The sequence below is a fragment of the Pelodiscus sinensis genome, chromosome 24, assembly GCF_052426305.1.
Source record: "Pelodiscus sinensis isolate ZL-2025 chromosome 24, ASM5242630v1, whole genome shotgun sequence".
NCBI classification, from domain to species: Eukaryota; Metazoa; Chordata; order Testudines; family Trionychidae; genus Pelodiscus; species Pelodiscus sinensis.
Window position 1 is genome coordinate 22068006 of NC_143075.1, and position 19326 is coordinate 22087331.

At 64.5% G+C, this 19326-nt stretch overlaps 1 protein-coding gene across 2 annotated transcripts; it reads right to left on the reverse strand.

Annotated features, from left to right (window-relative positions):
* Positions 1 to 753: 753 nt before the first annotated feature.
* On the reverse strand, positions 754 to 13251 carry CELA3B (chymotrypsin like elastase 3B). Of its 2 annotated transcripts, XM_075906386.2 has the most exons (8): positions 9533 to 9628; positions 9068 to 9153; positions 6490 to 6587; positions 5582 to 5716; positions 4885 to 5021; positions 4233 to 4375; positions 3390 to 3542; positions 754 to 839 (listed from the first exon to the last, which is right to left on the reverse strand). In XM_075906386.2, exons 1-8 carry the CDS (start codon positions 9570 to 9572, stop codon positions 819 to 821), a joined length of 813 nt encoding a protein of 270 aa, XP_075762501.2. In that variant the 5' UTR covers positions 9573 to 9628; the 3' UTR covers positions 754 to 818. The 2 variants fall into 2 exon arrangements, with proteins under 2 accessions (XP_075762501.2, XP_089629221.1); XM_089773095.1 differs by lacking the exons at positions 9068 to 9153; positions 9533 to 9628 and adding an exon at positions 13222 to 13251.
* Positions 13252 to 19326: the final 6075 nt, after the last annotated feature.

Consider the following 19326-nt stretch of genomic DNA (forward strand, 5'->3'; position numbering starts at 1 on the left):
AATTTCCAAAAATGGCGACTGCCCGGGAACATGCTAACGAAGAGCGGGATATTTAAATTCCGCGCTTCATTTGCAATTTCGGTCGCCCGCATTAGCCTCCCTAGTTCGAACTAGGGGGCTAGTGTAGACGTGCCCTGACATAGTTTAAAACAGAACTAGTTAAACTCACGGGAGCTGGGCCCATCAGTGGCTAGTCACCAAATGGGCAGGGATGTCCCCCATCTCTGGGCAGGGATGTACCCCAGGCTCTGGGTGTCTGTAGCCTCTGCAGGGCACTGGGGAGATGGCCCATGGGTCTGACCCAGCGGCGCCGCTCTGATAACCCGTGAGCAGTGGCTGACACCATGACTGCGAGCCAGAGCTAGCCTGAGAGAGTCCCATTGGGCCTTGCTGGGCTGGCCTCTGTGCGAGCCCTAAAACCCGAGCGCTGGCGGATTTACCTGCCTTGCAGGACGACAAGCCGGGATTAATCTGCCCATTGTCACGTGGTTTGCCGCAGGAGTCGGGGGCAGAGGGCGGTGGAAAGTGACCCCAGCTTGCTGTGCCCTAGGCAGGGCCTGCACACGGCCCTACTGCCCCGGCCACAATGCAAAGCTCTTTGCCCCTCACAGGGCTGGGAGCTGGGGCTGAAGGCACCCTCTGGGCTGGGGGGACTGGAACCCCTCCACCGCAGGCGCCAGGCCCCTCTCAATTCCCTCCCCCCTCCGGGGATGCCAGCCCCACGGTGCTCACGCAGACAGCACAGGCACAGGCTTCCTGTTCACAACTGGTTTATTGGCTGCCTGGGAACGTCTCCCTGCGATGCGGCTCTTCGGCCCTCACGCGTGGTTAGCCATGGTCTGAAAGGAAAGCGAGCCCGGGGGTCAGGGGAGGACGCACAGACGGCTGCAGGAGCCGTGTCCTCGGGGCCTCTGACGCCCTTTGCACGTGCAACGTGCTGCCCCGAGCGGCTTCCCCGGGGGCCCTGCGGATCGGAGCTCACCTCCCGCAGCGCCTCAGCTGCCAAGCCCGCCACAAGGCTGCCATGGCTGCAGCAGCTTGTCAGCCTGCGCTACTAGGCCAGTGGCTTCGGAGCACTTTATTGAGAGCTGCCCACCCCCCTGTCCACACTCCATACCCCTCAGCCCTGGCCCGGAGCCCCCTTCCATACCCCTCAGCCCCGGCCCGGAGCCCCCTTCCATACCCCTCAGCCCCGGCCCGGAGCCCCTTCCATACCCCTCAGCCCTTGGCCCAGAACCCCCTTCCATACCCCTCAGCCCCGGCCCGGAGCCCCTTCCATACCCCTCAGCCCTGGCCCAGAACCCCCTTCCATACCCCTCAGCCCCGGCCCGGAGCCCCTTCCATACCCCTCAGCCCTGGCCCGGAGCCCCTTCCATACCCCTCAGCCCTGGCCCGGAGCCCCCTTCCATACCCCTCAGCCCCGGCCCGGAGCCCCCTTCCATACCCCTCAGCCCCGGCCCGGAGCCCCCTTCCATACCCCTCAGCCCCGGCCCGGAGCCCCTTCCATACCCCTCAGCCCTGGCCCAGAACCCCCTTCCATACCCCTCAGCCCCGGCCCGGAGCCCCTTCCAAACCCCTCAGCCCCGGCCCAGAGCCCCCTTCCATACCCCTCAGCCCCGGCCTGGAGCCCCTTCCATACCCCTCAGCCCTGGCCCGGAGCCCCTTCCATACCCCTCAGCCCCGGCCCGGAGCCCCTTCCATACCCCTCAGCCCCGGCCCGGAGCCCCCTTCCATACCCCTCAGCCCCGGCCCGGAGCCCCCTTCCATACCCCTCAGCCCCGGCCCGGAGCCCCTTCCATACCCTTCAGCCCGGGCCCGGAGCCCCCTTCCATACCCCTCAGCCCCGGCCCGGAGCCCCCTTCCATACCCTTCAGCCCTGGCCCGGAGCCCCCTTCCATACCCCTCAGCCCCGGCCCGGAGCCCCCTTCCATACCCCTCAGCCCCGGCCCGGAGCCCCTTCCATACCCTTCAGCCCGGGCCCGGAGCCCCCTTCCATACCCCTCAGCCCCGGCCCGGAGCCCCCTTCCATACCCTTCAGCCCTGGCCCGGAGCCCCCTTCCATACCCCTCAGCCCCGGCCCCACTCCAGAGCCTGCACCCTTAGCTGGAGCCCATGTGTCCTCCGGCACCACAACCCCCAGCCCAGCGAAAGAGTGAAGGCGAGGGGAGAATGCAGCCTCTCAACCCCTGCTCCCCCCCCTCCAGTCTTTCAGCCCCCTGCCCCCAATCTCTCCCCAGTTCTCCCTCTCCCAGTCCTGCAGCCCCCCCCAACTGGCTCTCTCTGCGGCCAGGCCACGAGTCTCTGTCCCGCGACCCTGGCTCCGGCCGCTTACTCCCTGCTGGGGCTGCTGCCCGGGCCCTGCTCTCAAGGCTGCCGCAGCAGCCTCTCCCCATCCAGCAGGTCCCCCAGAGGCGCCTCCTCCAGGAGCCGTGACAGCACAGGGGCCCGGACCCTTCCCCCGACCCCGGCATGGCCCTGCCCTTTGGGGGACACTGCTGGAGGGGGCCAGGCCTTGGCATGGCTCCCACTCCGCACCAGGCCTCCCCCCGCCGATGCCATCTGCCCTTCTCACAGCTCCACACCAAGGACAAATCCCCGCCAGGGAAACCGAAACTCTAGTGCCCCAGGCCTGCCCTCGCTGGCGCCAGCGTGGCACTCGGCGAGTTGTTCCCCGATCCCTGCTGTAGCTGGAGGGGGAGCCAGGCCCCCGCACTCCCAATCAGCTCTGGGAGGAGCGAGATCCAAACCCAGCTGCCAAGGGTTAATGAGAGACCAGAGCAACAAAGCTGGGATCAGAACGCACGGTGTCGGCTCAACCACTAGGCCACGCTGCCTCCTCCCAGCACCTCCCTTCTGCCGGCCTGGAGCCCCCGCTCACTGCAGGACAGAGCTCGCAGCCACAGCCAAGGCAGATGTCCTGGAGCCCTGTGTGCATCCTGCTTGCGGCTTTGGGCCACGGGCCCAAGATGCGACTCCCAGCCCGGCCGAGCTTGTTTGCCTCCGTATCTGCTGTGCCGGAGACCAGCTCCTCCAGGCTCCGGCTCTTCCAGAAACCCCTGGGCAGGCCAGGCTCAGCTGCTCCGCAGTTTGGGCTGTGTCTCTGTTCCCAGCTGCCGGAAGAAGCGAGGCTCCGGGGGGACCCAAAGTGACGTCACCTGCGCTGAGGGGCCCCTGGCTTGGCGTGGATTGCAGGGCAGCTGGCCGTGGGCTCTGGATGGGGCCTGGGGCGCTGATCTCAGTGCGGAGCCCAGGAGGACATGCACAGGCCCCTCCCCACGGTCTGTCAGGGCCCCCTCCCCTTCACATGCTCTCGGCAACTCTCCCAGCGCCAGCCTGGCCAGCTGATCTCCCCCCCCCCGTAGCGGACCCCTCCCACCCGGGAGTCTCACCTCTGAGATCCAGTCTTCGAAGGCGGAGACGCGGGTGAAGACGGTGGGTTTCTTCAGGGCATTGCAGCCACGGGAAGAGACAAAGCTGGCGATGCCGTGCACCTGCCACCTCCCGTCAGAGGCCCGGCAGTTCAGGGGCCCGCCAGAGTCGCCCTGGAAGAGAGCCAGGCCCGTGAGCGCACAGAGCCACGTGCCCAGTCGCTGCCCCCTGCCCAAGGCCAGGAACTCCGGCGGCACCGAGAGGGCAACATGCCAGGGCAGCGGCGTGACCCTGCAGCACAGAGTGGGCCACGCCAGGCCCGGCTTCGCCCCCGCTGGGCAGGGGTGTGGGAGCGTCCCCACGTGGGCGCTTCGCTCAGGCGCCCTGGCTCCCCCAAAGCAAATTGCCAGTTGGTAGCATCTGCCTCTGGTTCCAGCCCCATTGGCTTCTCATCCTGGCCGGGGCCCAGCCGCTGCTCTGGCCGGAGAACCTGCCTGTGGGGCACTTGCGTGTGAGGGCGACAGCCCAGGCTGCGGCACCGGTGGGGCCAGGGGGTGTAGAAGCCTCCCTCCCTGCAGAAGGTCCCAGCCCCACAGCTGGCGAGCAGAGGAATGGGGCGGACACGTCACTCCCGGAGCCAGCCTTGCTCAGCTCTTCCCACAGCCTCCACCGGGCAGCTGCCGGCCAAAGGGACCGGCTTACACAGAGGAGGGCTCTGCCTCCCGCCACCTTCCTGCACTGCCTGAGTGCGGCTCGCTGGGTGCCGCGAAGGCTGCTGACAGCCACGCGTGGGCCCTGGAGAGCTGCGTGGCCACGGCAGGCGCGTGCATGGGACAGCCGGCGCGGCACCGGGGTTTACTCACGTTGCAGCCGGATCGGATGTCCCCGCCCGCGCACACCATGCTCTCCTTGACGGTGCCGCCCCACCAGTCCGCCTGGGAGCAGTGCGCGTAGTCCACCACGGGGAGCAGCGCCTGCTGCAGCTTGTCAGGGAGGGGCCCGCTCGCTGCAAGCAGAAGACACCCCCAATGGCACCAAGCCCAGGGAGCGGGTTCGAGTCCCGTCTCTCCATGTGGGGCTCGATCCCAGGCCGCGCTCAGAGCCCCGGAGCTGCTGAGCATCTCCAGCACCCGGCAGGCCAGAGGCGACGTTCGGCAGCCGGGACTTTCCCGCAGAACCGCAGAGAGCCGAGAGGGCAGGGAGCAGGGAGCAGGGACCCTCCCTCCCCAGCCTGAGGCTGCCCCATGGGTCCCAGCCAGTGCTGCCTGCCTGCTGGAGGGGGATGCCCAGCCAGCCCAGAGGGGAGAGGTGACTGGCCCAGAACTCGCTCGGCAGCTCCCCTGATCCCCCTGGAGCCCCGGCCAGGGGAGGCGCATTGGCAGGGCCTGAGCTGCCCTTCCTCTGTGCAGACTGGCCGCCAGGGCTGGATCTTCGCTGCCTGGCCGGGCGAGCCAGAGGGACAATTGACTCCCAGCCCGCGGGGCTGCCCCGGCCCGTTCCCGGCCTGGCACGTACTGTAGAGGCGCCCCCAGCCGGTGACGTAGCAGGGATAGTCGTTGGGCAGGACCTGGCCGGGGGGCGGGAGGCAGCCCAGCTGCACGGAGTCGCTGAGCGTCGCGTCCCGGGACAGCTTGAGCAGGGCGACGTCGTTGCTGCGAGAGACGGGGCAGGAGCTCAGTGGCGGCCTCGCGAGGCGCCAGGGACGGGCGCCCAGTGGGGCTGAGGACCGGGCGGCCTGGGGCCTGCGCTCTCGGGGCAGCCTTCCAGGTGGTGCCCCGGGGAGAACACACGTGGGAGCCGTTCTGCTCCGTGCATTGGAGACAGGGCTAAAAACCGGCCCCTGGCACTCCATGTCCATGGCACGGAGCCTGGCAGAGAGAGCCTGGGGGGGCCGCAGTCCTGCTCACTGGTCCCTGCCCCCGGTGGGGGCATCAGACAGCAGACCCGGCCGTGGCAGGCGCAGGCGTGCCCAGGGCCTGCTCCTGTGAGGGGAGCCGCAGGCTGGGGCGTGGGGGCCAGCGTGGCAGATAAAGCCGTTCTGTTCTGCACCCGCTGGCCCGAAGGCTGCAGCCAGAGCACCGCGCCAGGCCCAGCGCCCTCCCATGGGAACGGCTCGGGGGTCATTCTGTGGGGGTTTGTCTTTCTCTCCCCGTCCCCCCTTCCCCCGGGAGCCCTGCCATCCCAGGCCTGGCCCGGGCCTGCCTCGACTTACCCACAGGCCACGCAGAAGGAGTTCCAGCCAGGGTGGACAAAGATGTCCTGGGAGTTGACGGGGATGTGCTGCTCCGTGCCCTCGGCTACGCTCCTGTCGTGCTCACCCAGCACCACCTGGTAGGTGCGCGAGGCCCTGGAAGGAGCCCGCGAGAGCCTGTGAGGCGGCAGCCTGGGGGGGCAGCCTGCAGTGCCCCTCGGAGTCTCACCCGCCAGGCAGGAGCTATCACCCTGCTCCCTTGGCAGCCCTCCCGGGCCCCCGACTCTGCCTAGGCCAGCCTGCCGGGCCTGGCCAGACCATGCGGGCGCGGTGGGACAGCCCCTGCCCGGCCCAGCCTCTGCGCGGGTCCCGCTGGGGATCAGGGCGCCCAGGGACCTGCGCTCGCCAAAAGAGGCCAGCTGGGCTGCACCCACTGCAGCGTGTGGGGAGCACGTCCCTGCCGGGCGTTCCTGCCTGGTCTTCTCCCGGTGCTGGGATCCGGAGGGGCCAGCCGCACTAGGCAGCCCTTGAACAGGCCATATCCTGCTCTGCCTTGCCCTGCGGCCAGCACACTGACGCTGGGGGACACACACACACACACACACACACACACACACACACACACACACACACACACACACACACACACACACACACACACACACACACGTCCCTGGCTGCAAAGTGCCAGTTACAGGCTCCTTCTCACTCCGCCCGCTCTGTCTGGGCGTCAGCAGGGCCCGGGCCCAGCGCGGGTCCCACTGCCCATCACCTGGGGCGGGACACATCTGCTGGGAGGTCTCCATGCGAGGGGCAGTTCCCACGCCAGGAGATGGCCCGTCTGTGCAGCTGGGGCCCTGGCACGCCTCCCCAGGACCCCGCGGGCGTCGGCCGCCCACAGTCTAGGCGCCGGAGGGGAGGAGGCTTACGAGATGCAGTGAGCCGCCGTCATGACCCAGGCGGGCGCGATGAGGGTCCCCCCGCAGGTGTGGCGGAACGCGCCATCCTTCTCGTACTGCAGGGAGATCTGCCAGGACACAAGACAGGGCACCTGCTGGGGAGCGCCAGGGAGCTCCCAATCGAGGAGGCCGTAACCCCTCATGGGAGCAGCCGGCGCGGCTCGGGGGCAGCTTTGGCCTGGGCGGGGGTGATCTGGGAACGGCCCTCACACGCCGGGAGGGGGCCATGGCCCTCCGCCTGCCTGTGCAGCTCCGGGGGAGCCGGTGCCGAGGGCCTGACCCGGGTGGACTCTTCAGAAGTGCCCCAGGAGCTGAGGGGAGCCCCCGCCTGGCACCCCCTGCAGAGCCTTGCTCATGCCAGCGGAGGGGCTTCGAGGGGCTCTGCCAACACACTGCTGCCCCTCCCAGTGAGCTGGGCTTTCCTGCTCCCCCCGTGCCCGCCGGCGCCAGGGGCTGCATGGCGAGTGCCGAGCAGAGAGAGGAAACCCTGCCGAGAGGCCGACAGGCGAGGAATCCCTCGGGCCACAGCAGCCAGCGGGGCCCAGCCTGCTGCGGGACAGGGCCCGGATTCCAGCAAGCCAGGCTCAGCTCTGCTGAGAGGCAGCCCCATAAGCCAAGTGCACCCTGGATCTTGTGCCGGTCGGGCCTTGGGCCGCCCCGCCTGTCAATAGGGGCCATGGAGCCCACACAGGGGACCCCAATAGGCACGAGATGGGAATTTCATGCCCCTCAGACATGGGACCTGCTCCCCCAGATTGTAAGGTCAGTGGGGGCAGGGGAAGGGGGTTGCCTAAGGCCTGCAGGGTGAGGCATTAAACCAGTGGTGAGCGCTGCTCCTTTGCCCCAGACACCGGTGCCTGGTAAATACCCCCCCGCCCCCCTTGCTTAGCCCTTGGTGTGCTCAGAGCAACCCTGCAGGTCTCCCCCGCAACCTCCCGTCCTGGGGAGAAGGTCACTGGGTCAAAAATGGAGGGTTCAGTCACTGTTGGGGGGAGGGATTATTTTGGATCAACTCAAAGTGAAGTTTTTTCAGATTTTCGGTAGGGTTGCCAGGTGCCCGGTTTTGAACCAAACAGTCCAGTATTTGAGCAGAAAGTTCGGGAAACAAATTGAGAAAATATTAATGAGAAAATAGAACTGCCTGGTATTTTCTAATTAAGATGTCGTGTCGATTGCGATGGAATGTCAAGTGTGTCCGGTATTTTTGTTGAAACCATCTGGCAACCCTAATTTTCAGGAACTCTAAACAGTTGAAGAAACAACAGCTCGTGAAGCTGTTGGGTCAGGCTAGGACCACGTACCCGCCACGGGTCAAAGGCATTCCTTTTGCTTTAGCATGTTCGCAAAAGTTTCACCACTTTTGTAATAAACTGGAAGCAATTTTGAAAGAGTCACTTTGAACTGGGCTTCGAAACAAAACACCGGGCACGGCAAAGAATCCTAGACTAGACTAGAACACTAGAACTGGAAGGGACCTCGAGAGTGGCAGGACCCAGTACTGTCTAGACCATCCCAGATAGATGTCTGTCTAACCTGCTCTTCAATATCTCCAGAGATGGGGATTCCACAACCTCCTTGGGCAATTTATTCCAGTGTTTAACCACCCTGACAGGCAGGAAGTTTTTCCTAATGTCCAACCTAAACCTCCCTTGCTGCAGTTTAAGCCCATTGCTTCTTGTCCTATCCTCAGAGGCCAAGGAGAACAATTTTTCCCTCTCCTCCCTGTGACAACCTTTTCGATACTTGAAAACCGCTCTCACGTCCCCTTTCAGTCTTCTCTTTTCCAAACCAAAACAAGCCCAATTCCTTCAGCCTGGGGTCCCTCATAGCTCCTGTTCTCTAGACCTTTCATCATTTTTGTTGCTCTTTTCTGGATCTTCTCCAATTTCTCCACATCTTTCTTGAAATGTGCCCAGAACTGGGCACAACACTCCAGGTGAGGCTTAATCAGCACAGAGGAGGGCGGAAGAATGACTTCTCATGTCTTACTCACAACACTCCTGTTAATGCAGCCCTGAATCATGTTTGCTTTTTTTGCAACAGCATCACACACTTGACTCATATTTAGCTTGTGGCTCACCATGACCTCTAGATCCCTTTCTGTCGAACCCCTCCCAGCTTCACATCATCTGCAAACTTAATAAGCGTCCTCTCTAGGTCATTATCTATATCGTCCATGAAGATATTGAACAGAACTGGTCCCAAAACAGAGCCCTGCAGAACCCCACTTGTTATGCCCTTCTAGCAGGATTGTGAACCGTTAATCACTACTCTCTGAGAACGGTTATCCAGCCAGTTATGCACCCACCTTATAGTAGCCCCATCTTGGTTGTATTTCCCTAGTTTATTGATAAGACATTTTTTTCCCTATTTTTCTGACCAGCCAAATGCACCAAAACCCAACGAGCCTGGGAGAGGTTTCAGACAAACCAAAGCTGAATTTTTAGGGGGAAAGAGAAGGTTTGTCCCTCCCGCCCGAGAGCAGACAGAGCTCACTGGGCCAAGCCTTCTCCCCCCTCGCCGCCTGAAACGGGCTGGATTCACTCACCTGCCAGGGCCAGCTGTGCGGCACGGTGTCCTCTCCATTCACCACCCGGGTGCTGGGGGCGTAGATGGGCGTCCCACAGCTCAGGGCTGGAGACAGAGCGCTGTGGATTACACAGCCGGCCAAGGCGCCCGACCCTTCTGCTGTGCACAGGAGGCTGGGCCTGTGTGGGGCCGGCTCACCCTGGACATCCCAACCCTGGACATCCCCGGTCCCTCCCCCTGTCTTGGAGTTACCAAGGGGCTCCCCAGACCCAGACTCTCTGCGTGCACCTGCCCAGCGTTTCACCCCCTCCAGAGCCAGCCTGCCTCCACATTTACACCACAAGCAGGCCCCAGGGCCGTCCCCATGCCAGCGCCTTGCACAACCTCTGTGGGTCACAGGGTGGCCGGGCAGAGGCCCACGGCGAGTCCTGTGGGCCGCACAAAGCTCTGTGCAGGGGGCCGAGCGGAGAGCCACTCATCTTACCACCAGCTGCAAGCAGAACGGGGATCAGCAGCCTCAGCATCTTGGCCAGAAGAGTCCCAGGGGCTCAGCCAGGGCCCTTTAATACCCCTCTCTATCAGGGGCTGCGGGAAAAGGCGGCGCCGAAGGGCTGCGGGAGCAGGTGTTGCAACGCCCTGTGTCCCGGTGCAAGGTCACACCGAGGGAACGGGCCCATCCCGCGCCTGCCCGGCCTTGGGCGGATTGGGACGTGGCCAGGCGCAGCCCACAGCCTCGCTCAGCAAACGGGCTGGTCGCATGCTGGGGAGGGAGGGTGGCCTCCCTGCGGGAGAGCGGGGCTGGGCCCTGGCGCGGGTCACGCCTGAGGGCTGGGGGAATGGAGACCATCCCCCGCTGTAGCCCCCTGCTCTGGGGAGGTGTCATACGGGGAGCGGGGGGCTCTGGGGGCACTGCTGAGAGGGGCAAACTGCCTAGAACCAGGGCTACTTACAGCCCAAAACTCGGAGTCCTCCGCTCTGAGACGCCAAACCCGGCTCACCGAGCACTTCTGCTCACCACTGGCTAACGAGAGGTCGCACCCCCCTCCTCCCCTCAGACACCTCAGTGCTCCCTGTGCCCCCCCAGCCCCCCTCACACAGGGTAGAGGTTATAGCCCATCCCCCTCCTCCCTTCAGACACCCCAGCGCTCCCTGTGCCCCCCCAGTCCCCTCCTCACACAGGGGAGAGGTTATAGCCCATCCCCCTCCTCCCTTCAGACACCCCAGCGCTCCCTGTGCCCCCCCCAGTCCCCTCCTCACACAGGGGAGAGGTTATAGCCCATCCCCCTCCTCCCTTCAGACACCCCAGTGCTCCCTGTGCCCCCCAGCCCCCCTCACACAGGGGAGAGGTTATAGCCCATCCCCCACCTCCCCTCACACACCCCAGTGCTCCCTGTGCCCCCCAGTCCCCCTCACACAGGGGAGAGGTTTCACGAGGCATACCTGTGCCAATCAAGAAAGGCTTCTTTGTCGGCGCGGCGCGTCCAGACTGCCCCGATCTGCTGACAAACAGCTGATCGGCAGAGCGGGGCAGCCATTTAAATTTAAATGAAGCCGCGATTATTTTAATCGCGGCTTCATTTCCCTCTGCCGATCTGGCTAATCTACATGCCTCCGTCGGCGGAGGCATGTAGTCTAGACACACCCTATCCGTCGACAAAACTTCTGTCAACAAAACCCTGTAGTCTAGACGTACCCACAGAGGCCAGGCAGGCGCCCTGCAAGTGGCTGTTAGCATCCAGGTTACAAACCACCTGTAACCATCCACAGCAGCCGCTCGAGCCGTTGCCCAAATACCCACTTCTCCTCCGCCAGCCTCTGCCAAGCGCTTCCCCACGGGCCCTCCTGCAACGCCAGCACGGGGGGTCGGCTCAGGGGTCCCTTGCGACCGCCTGGGGCTACCTACGACTCTGCAGCGGGCTCATTGGAACGCCCTGTAGCCGGGGTGGGCGAAGGGCCCTCTGCAGGCCGGATCTGGCCCACCTCGCGGGTCGGTCACACCCGTGGCCACCCTGCTGCTCCCCCACTCCCAGGCCAATGGAGATCTGGGGTCGGGGAACACGCCAAGTCCCGTCTCCCTGCCAGGGGCACGTGGCACCAGAGGGAACCATGCGCCCTGGCAGGGAGAGGAGACTCCGCATGCCCCCCCTCCACTCCCAAGCCAATCAGGGCCTAGGGGCAAGGAAGTGTGAGAAGTCCCTCACTGCCCGGGGGGCCCGTGTCCCTGGTAGGGTGGCAGGGATGCGGGGGGAGCCAGAGACTTTGCACACTCCCCCAGCCCAGGTCCTTCCCAGCGGCTGGGAGGCGCCCCCTGACCTCAGGGGAAAGCCTCCCTTTGGCCCCCTTCCTGATGCTGCTGCGTCCCTCCTTCCTCAGCGGCATGGGGGGAGCCCCCTGATTGGCCTGGAGGTGGGGGAGGGCGGGAAGTCTCCTCATCCCGCCAGGGACACGCGGCACCCAGAGCTCGAAGCAGCTGGCGGTTCTCTCTAGGCGCCGGGCGGGGGGCAAAGGCTTCACGCTCTTCTCCACCCCGGCCGATCGCGTGTAACGCACGCCGTCTCCTGGCCCCGCCCCCTCCACCCAAGGCCACTCTGAAGTTCGCAAAGCGGCTCCCCTTCAAAACCAGTGCCCATCCCTGCCCTACCGAGCAGGTGGCTGGCTCCTTGGTGGGGAGTCAGAGCTGAGCCCTTCCCCGCCCACCAGGGCTCGGCTGCCGGAGCAGCTCTCGGGGGAGCCGCCTACTTGGCTTCGAGGGCCTCTCTGCACAGGCCTGAGAGGGGGGAACCTGGCCGCAGTCTCAGCAGGGCTACACTGTGCCGGGGAGGAGGGGGGAGGCCGCGCTCTGTCCTACGTCTCCGGCTTTGGCAGCCCTAGCAGGGCCTCTGCCCAGAGAAGGCGCCTGTCACCCTCTGACATGTGCGTGCTGGGCTCTCGCTCGCCTCGGGCCTTTCAGAGCCAGACACAAAAAGTCATTCTCCCGCTCTGCTCGGCGCTGGTTAGGCCTCAGTTGGAGTGTTGTGTCCAGTTCTGGGCACCGCATTTCAAGATGTGGAGAAATTGGAGAAGGTCCAGAGAAGAGCAACGAGAATGATTAAAGGTTTAGAGAACATGAGCTATGAGAGAAGGCTGAAGGAATTGGGTTTGTTTAGTTTAGAAAAGAGAAGACTGAGAGGGGATATGAGAGCCGTTTTCAGGTATCTAAAAGGGTGTCACAGGGAGGAGGGAGAAAGCTTGTTCATCTTGGCCTCTGAGGACAAGACAAGCGCAAGGGGCTTAAACTGCAGCAAGGGAGGTTTAGGTTGGACATTAGGAAAAGTTCCTACCAGTCAGGGTGGTTAAACACTGGAATAAATTGCCCAGGGAGGTTGTGGAATCCCCATCTCTGGAGATATTGAAGAGCAGGTTGGATAAATGTCTAGCAGGGATGGTCTAGACAGTGCTGGGTCCTGCCGTGAGGGCAGGGGGCTGGACTCGATGACTCTCGAGGTCCCTTCCAGTCCTAGTATCCTAATATTCTATGATTCAGGGTGAGGGAGCGGGGCAGAGCACTGGCCTTCCCCTTGGAGCCTCCCGCGCTGCCTTTGGCTTATGGCCGCTGTCTGAATTGACAAGCTCTAAGTCAGGTAATGGTGCCAAGTTCACTCCCGACTGCCCCCCAAGTCAAGTCCCACGCACGGCCCCTGCCCTTTGTGCCAGAGACCCGGTGGGGGGGGAATCTCTCCCACCAGGGTGGGGCCCCTGTCTGACCCAGCAATGGGCGACCCTCTGGGACTTGCCTGGCGTTGGCTGTCCTCTGCCTCCTGACCTTCCCAGATACTGACCCGTCATGGGCCCCGTTTGTGCCTGCCCTGGAGCACCCCTCCTGGGGACAAGGCCCCTCCAGGCAGCCTGGGAGCGGAGCAGCTGGCGAGAAACGCGTGTTAACAATTAACAAGCGGCCCTGGCCTCCCAGGGAAGGGTTTTCCCACGGGGCCGTGTCCCAGCTGCTGCGGCTCCGGAGGGCGGCGAGAAGGGTGGTGGTGAGGGACAGAGGGCAGCAGACACGGTTACGCGGCCCTGGGGCCAGGCTCAGCCGGCACGGCCCAGCACGGCACAGGTTCTCCGAGTGGCAGGGTGATCCTGCGCAGATCCCCCGGGCAGGGAGTGAGAGATACAACCCCTCCCCCATGGACTCACCACGACCGTCCCCATGTCCCCTCAGCCTGCTGGTGCCAGGCTGGAGGCTGGGTGGAGGCTGGGAACGGCAGAGTCGGCCCCCCCCCGAGCCTCCGCAGAACTCCTGGGGCAGGCCCCTCGGCAGCCCAGGCGAGTGCAACGGAAGAACCCAGCCGGTGGCTCCCAGCAAAGTTCCCCTTTGGCGACGGGACGTGGCGTGTCGCCCTGCGCCACGGCTCTCACTCCTCCGCGCCCGGCGGCCTCACCTGAGCTGCACCATGGCCCTTGTCCGGGCCGCCTGCGGGTAAACCAGGAGGCCTACGTCTCGGCGGACGCTGCAGGGGGTTTCCACTCCCATCGCTACGCGTGACTCTTGTAGAACCCCCGTTTGCGGGGCCGCCCCCCCGGTTTGCTGCATCCCCATCCAAGGAGTCTGGCCCCATCACCTCCGATAGCCCTCGTCACACCCCGCCAGTAAACACGGCACCGCCGCCCGCACCACTGACGCCGCCGGATCACAAGCGCGCCCACCGCTGCGGCAAGGGGAGCGAAGCTGCATCTGACGTCCCAGAGAGGGCGAGGCTCCAACAGTTACAGCAACCCCGCTATCTGCAGCCCTGAGCCCCCCAAGCCCCCAGTCCTCTGTCCTGAGTTCCTCCTGACCCCCCGACTCCTGCCCTGACTCCTGCTACTCCCCCCAAGTCCCCCCTGCCCTGAACCCCCCACTTACACGTCTTACAGGCATTGCTGTACAGTCCCCCTCAGCCCCCCGCCCTGAGCCCTCCCCCCCACACTTACACGTCTTACAGGCATTGCTGTACGGTCCCCCTCAGCCCCCCGCCCTGAGCCCCCCCCCACACTTACATGTCTTATGGGCATTGCTGTACGGTCCCCTCCCCCGCCCCCACGCCGTTTTCACAATTAGCACCGAGTCGTGCTGTGGTTCAGCACCCCTCTTGCAGCCTGGCTCGCCGGTTGTCTAGTTCTAAGTGGGGGTACATGGGGGTGAAAGAGGCTCTGAAGACGGTGGCCTTGCCAGAGGCCCAGTAGTGGTCGTGTGCTTCCAAAACACTCACGCTGTTTCAGTGTCGATTAACTCTGCAGGATGGAACCTCGCAGTCGGGGGAAATCAGGCACGGACCGAGTTTGCCAGGGCCTCTCACGCTGCGGGTACCGGGTAGGTTTGTCCTTTGGATGAATCCGTCTCACAGAGGATTGAGAAACAGCTCGATGATTTGGTGCTCGCAGCGGGGTTCAACCTGATCTCGCGGCGGTGTGAACACGCCTTCTTTCGGGTCGAAATCATTAACAGGCTTTGTTTTCCTTCGTCCGTGCGCCAGCTGGGATCCCCTGAAGCCTCCTGTTTCTGGCAGAGGTGTAATTCTACGTGCGCTGAAAAGAGTTTGTCAGATTTTTGTTTCAAGTGCCAGAGTTCGAAGTTACCACCCGTCTCTTCGCTCTGGCCGTGTTCAGTTCCACCGGGCACCTAGTGCCCAGTGGCCCCCCCCCCCAGCTGTTCAGGTGCCCGCCACCCGCTGCTCGGTTTCCGCACTGGCTCGGCACGGTGGGGACATCCGCTTGTCACCCCCTCGGAGAGGTAACAGCGGGGAAAAGAAGCCGGGCGGGGGCACGCTGTAACCGCACAATTCCAAAGCTGCTTGCGAGGGGGCCGCATTGTCACGCACTGGATGGGTGTCTGGAACGTTGGTTTTGTTTATGAAAGGGTACGGGCGGGTCAAATAACACTGGATTTCTTCACCGGGGGTAGGTTTGTAACAGTCCCCTCCCTCAAGAGCATGAGCGGCAGAAGCAGCTGGGCTTGGCGTGAGAAATCTGCAAGTTCCCCGTCTCTTTCCAGCATCACCTCCCACTCGCGCCCCCAGAGGCCCTGCACTGGCCAAGTCTTTTCCGACAAGCGACCCTCTCCTGGGGTCTGGCCTTTTCCCCCAATCACAGGTGACACGGCCATGGAAAAAACACCCGTTAACTCAACAGCAGCAGAACTCTCCAGAAATCGGGGTCTACCCTAGGTCCCCACCCTCAAAGCATGCCGTAGCTGGGTTTTCTTGGTGAGCGGTTGTAACGGACCAGGGAGTGCTGGCCAGCACCCGGCGACTAAGGGGTTAAGCGCAAGTACCTAGCAAAGGTGGCCAGGGGGCCCTGGAGTTAGATAGTTGACATTTGAATTGGATCTAGGTCCCCTGCCAGCTTTCTCTGTGCGGGAGAGAAAAACCAGGAGTTGAGACACAGAATGAGTTAAATCCAGGCAGGACTGCCAGCCCCAAGGAATTCGGAGCATGGGAGTGGACTGAACAAAGAGAAAACTGGAAGTGAGGAAAAGTGAATCCAGTCCCGTGCAGGGTAATTTACTCCCCGTTTACCAGCTAAGCTTTGTGCCCAGACGTTTCTCTGTTTTCACTTGGTTTGCTCAGTTGCTCTGGAACATCTAGCAACCAAGTCTGCGTTCTCAAGTGTGTCTTTTGTTTTGTAATAGCACAGCACTGCCTGGGGCTCCCCCCCCCCCAGAGCTCCCTGGGGCTCCCCCCCCCGTACACACGCTGCCTGGGGCTCCCCCCCCCACCATATACACTGCTGCCTGGGGCTCCCCCCCCAACTGCTGCCTGGGGCTCTCCCCCCCCCCGTACACACCGCTGCCTGGGGCTCTCCCCCCCCCCACCGTATACACCGCTGCCTGAGGCTCCCCCCCATACACACCGCTGCCTGGGGCTCCCCCCCCACTGCTGCCTGGGGCTCTCCCCCCCTACACACCGCTGCCTGGGGCTCCCCCCCCCACTGCTGCCTGGGGCTCCTCCCCCCCCCCGTACACACCGCTGCCTGGGGCTCCCCCCCGTACACACCGCTGCCTGGGGCTCCCCCCCACTGCTGCCTGGGGCTCCCCCCCTACACACCGCTGCCTGGGGCTCCCCCCCCACTGCTGCCTGGGGCTCCCCCCCTACACACCGCTGCCTGGGGCTCCCCCCCCACTGCTGCCTGGGGCTCCCCCCCTACACACCGCTGCCTGAGGCTCCCCCCCCTGTACACACCGCTGCCGGGGGCTCTCCCTCCTCCTGTTCACATGCCTTGTTTAGGGTTGCCAGGTGTCTGGTTTTTGTCCGGTAATTGTGTCTTCTGTCCAGTAAAACCCCAGAAATACCGGACCCTCCTGCTCTTCCCCAGAGGCAGGGCCCGGCTCACCGTGCTCATCACAGGCCAGTTCTCGGGTTCAGGGTGGAAACCCCTCGGGAGTCCTGGTCTCCCTTCGCGGGGCAGGGCCTGCGCTGGCAGGGGAGGTGGGGGGCCTGGGCCCACCCGCTGCTCCGTCGGCCCAGGGACCCTACCGCAGCGGCGACAGAGAGGGCGGGTCTGCTTCCGCCTGGCAGCTCTTCCCCAAACAGCCCCTCCAGGTGCCTCCCCCGGTACCTGCTAGCCAGTCCTCAGCTCACCCCCCCCCCTACTCCCACCCCACACACACCCTCACCCCCATGCCCCGCCACACGCTCATCCACACCCCCACTCCCCTCCACACCCACCCCCTCACACTCATCCCCCCATGCTCTCCTCACCGCCCACTTCCCCCCACATCCATCCCCCACTCCCTCCCACACCCACCCCTTCACACTCATCCCCCCACGCTCTCCTCACCCCCCACTTCCCCCCACATCCATCCCCCACTCCCTCCCACACCCACCCCCTCACACTCATCCCCCCACGCTCTCCTCACCGCCCACTTCCCCCCACATCCATCCCCCACTCCCTCCCACACCCACCCCTTCACACTCATCCCCCCACGCTCTCCTCACCCCCCACTTCCCCCCACATCCATCCCCCACTCCCTCCCACACCCACCCCCTCACACTCATCCCCCCACGCTCTCCTCACCCCCCACTTGCCCCCACATCCATCCCCCACTCCTTCCCACACCCACCTTCACCCATCCCCTCACACTCATCCCCCCACAACCCTCACCCACCCCCATACACACACTCCCCACCCCCTCACCCACACATACCCACACCCACTACTCTTGTGTCCCACACACCCTTCTCCCGCCCCATTGCTCTTTGTCTTCCTCCCTCCTTACCTGGGGGACCTTGGAGCAGCCCCACCGGCTTTGATTGGCTGCAGGTGTGTATTAGCCTGCTCCTGCAGGCAAGTCCTTACCTAGCCCCAGGTGTCTGCCTGCCTTCCTTTGGGGGCAGCCGTCCTTGGGGGTGTCCTCGGGGCGGAGAAAGCCCCTTGCCCAGCGCCCTGTACACCTGCCCTCCATCAGCGCGCAGCAGGCTGCTGGCTTGGGTCTGTCACACCAGTGCCATGTTCGGACCCCTTCCTGCCCTGCCAGGGTGCCCCACGGTGACTGGACAGACCTGCCCTCCTGGAAGCTGTCTTTAGCACCACTCCAGCCCCGGCCCAGCCCTGCAACTGCGAAGGAGCCACTTGGCCAGCAGGGGGCACTGGCCAGCCAGGGCAGTCAGTCCCCCGTCCCCGTCCTCCCGCCGCCGGCTGTCAGCCCCTGCACCCCGGGGTCTGCAAGACTCATGCTTAGATGGAGGCTGGGCCCCTTGTGCCCTGCGGCTCAACAGCCCCTGCACTGACAGCTGCTCCACCACTGGGGGATGAGAATCAGGCCGCTACTGAGAAGCAGGCAGGCTCAGTGGTTAGAGCCCTAGCCTGGGACTTGAGAGTGCTGCCTTTGGGCCCCAGCCATGTGTGTGTCGGACCTGGGGGAAGCTGCTCAGCCTCTCTTGGCCCCAGCTGCCCAATGGGGGTCGTGGGGGTAGCGGGGTGGTGCCCGGGCGGGCATGGGGCAGCACCAGGGAGCATCTGGCCCCACCTGCATGCGGGGCACTGGCTGTGAGACTCAGCTCCCCGTGCGTGGCCGGCACAGGCCCCGGCCCAGACGCTGCTCCATCTCCCTTGGCCCGGGGCATGCCTGGGTGCACAGCCCTTGCCTAGAGAGGAGGCCCCCGGCACCGCGCCCCGGCTCCTTCCCACCCAGCCTGCTGGACTCTCCGAGCAGCAACACTGCAGAGAACCTGGCAAACCAGAGCCCCTGTCTGCAAAGAAACCCACCAGAGCCCCCCAACCCTGCCACCCGCCCCCCCCCCACCCTCCCAGGGCTCCTGTAGGCCCAGCCCTCCCCTGGCTCTGGGAACCCAGGCTCCCTGGAGAAGCTGGGGTGGGCCCACGGGGGGGAGGCGCAAAGGGGCTGATGTGGGGGGGCACCAGAGGAGTTACATGGGCTGCCACCCCCCTGCCTTTTCATGCCCCCACGGCAGGCACCCCCGTCCACATGGGCTCCCTATTTCCTGGGCAACAAAGAGTGTCCAGGCTATTGTCAGCCTGTCATTAGACCAGCTGGGCCCCCATGGTGCCCCCCCCCCCCCGGGCTGCCTTGTGCCTCCTTCCCCCTGTGCTGTGAGAGAGCCTGGCTGGAGGGATGCTGGCTGGGGCTGAAACAGCCTGGAGCCCTCCCCCTCATGCCCTGGCTGTCATCCCCCCCCCTCGTCCCCCCCTCTCCCGATGCAGGGACACCCTAGAGTCTGGCATGAAGGGCGGGTGCCCCCTGCTGGCAGCCTGACCGGATGCACCTCAGGGAAGGACATGGGGCGGGGGCGTTACCATGGGAGCTCAGCCCTGGAGAAGAATGTGGCTGGCTGGGGGAGGGATGGGGCTGATGCTGAGGGTACGCGCCAACCAATGGACTAGCCCTGGCAGCCACTGGGGAGGGCACAAGGGGCATGCTAAAGCCATCCCCAGCTTGCCCACGCAATGGGGAGCAGGCTGCCCCGTGGAATGCAAGGGATCGTGTCCTGGGCTCAGCTTGAGCATGCAGCAGCAGGGGCAGAAATACGGCAGGGCGAACGGGGCGACCGCCCCGGGCCCCATGCTTCGGAAAGCCCCACGCATGCGCCGTGGCAAAGGGAGGGCCCCACGGAATTATGCTGCCCGGGGCCCCGCAAAACCGTCATCTGCCCCTGTGCAGCAGCCCCTGGCAGGGGCAGGAGAGGCCACTGGGCCATGAGCTGCAAGGCCTTGGTTCTCATGGGGGTCCAGACCCAGTGATGCATTTTGAGTGGGGGGCACACACAGCGTGAAGCCCGGAGAACTTCGCCCGTTGCTGATCTT

Coding starts and splice junctions, on each gene's coding strand:
- CELA3B (XM_075906386.2), bottom strand. CDS start 9,572: ATGCTGAGGCTGCTGATCCCCGTTCTGCTTGCAGCTGGTG. Junction 4,376..4,884: donor CGGCTGGGGGCGCCTCTACA/GTACGTGCCAGG, acceptor TTCTGCTTGCAG/CGAGCGGGCCCCTCCCTGAC. Junction 840..3,389: donor TCGAAGACTGGATCTCAGAG/GTGAGACTCCCG, acceptor CTTTCCTTTCAG/ACCATGGCTAACCACGCGTG.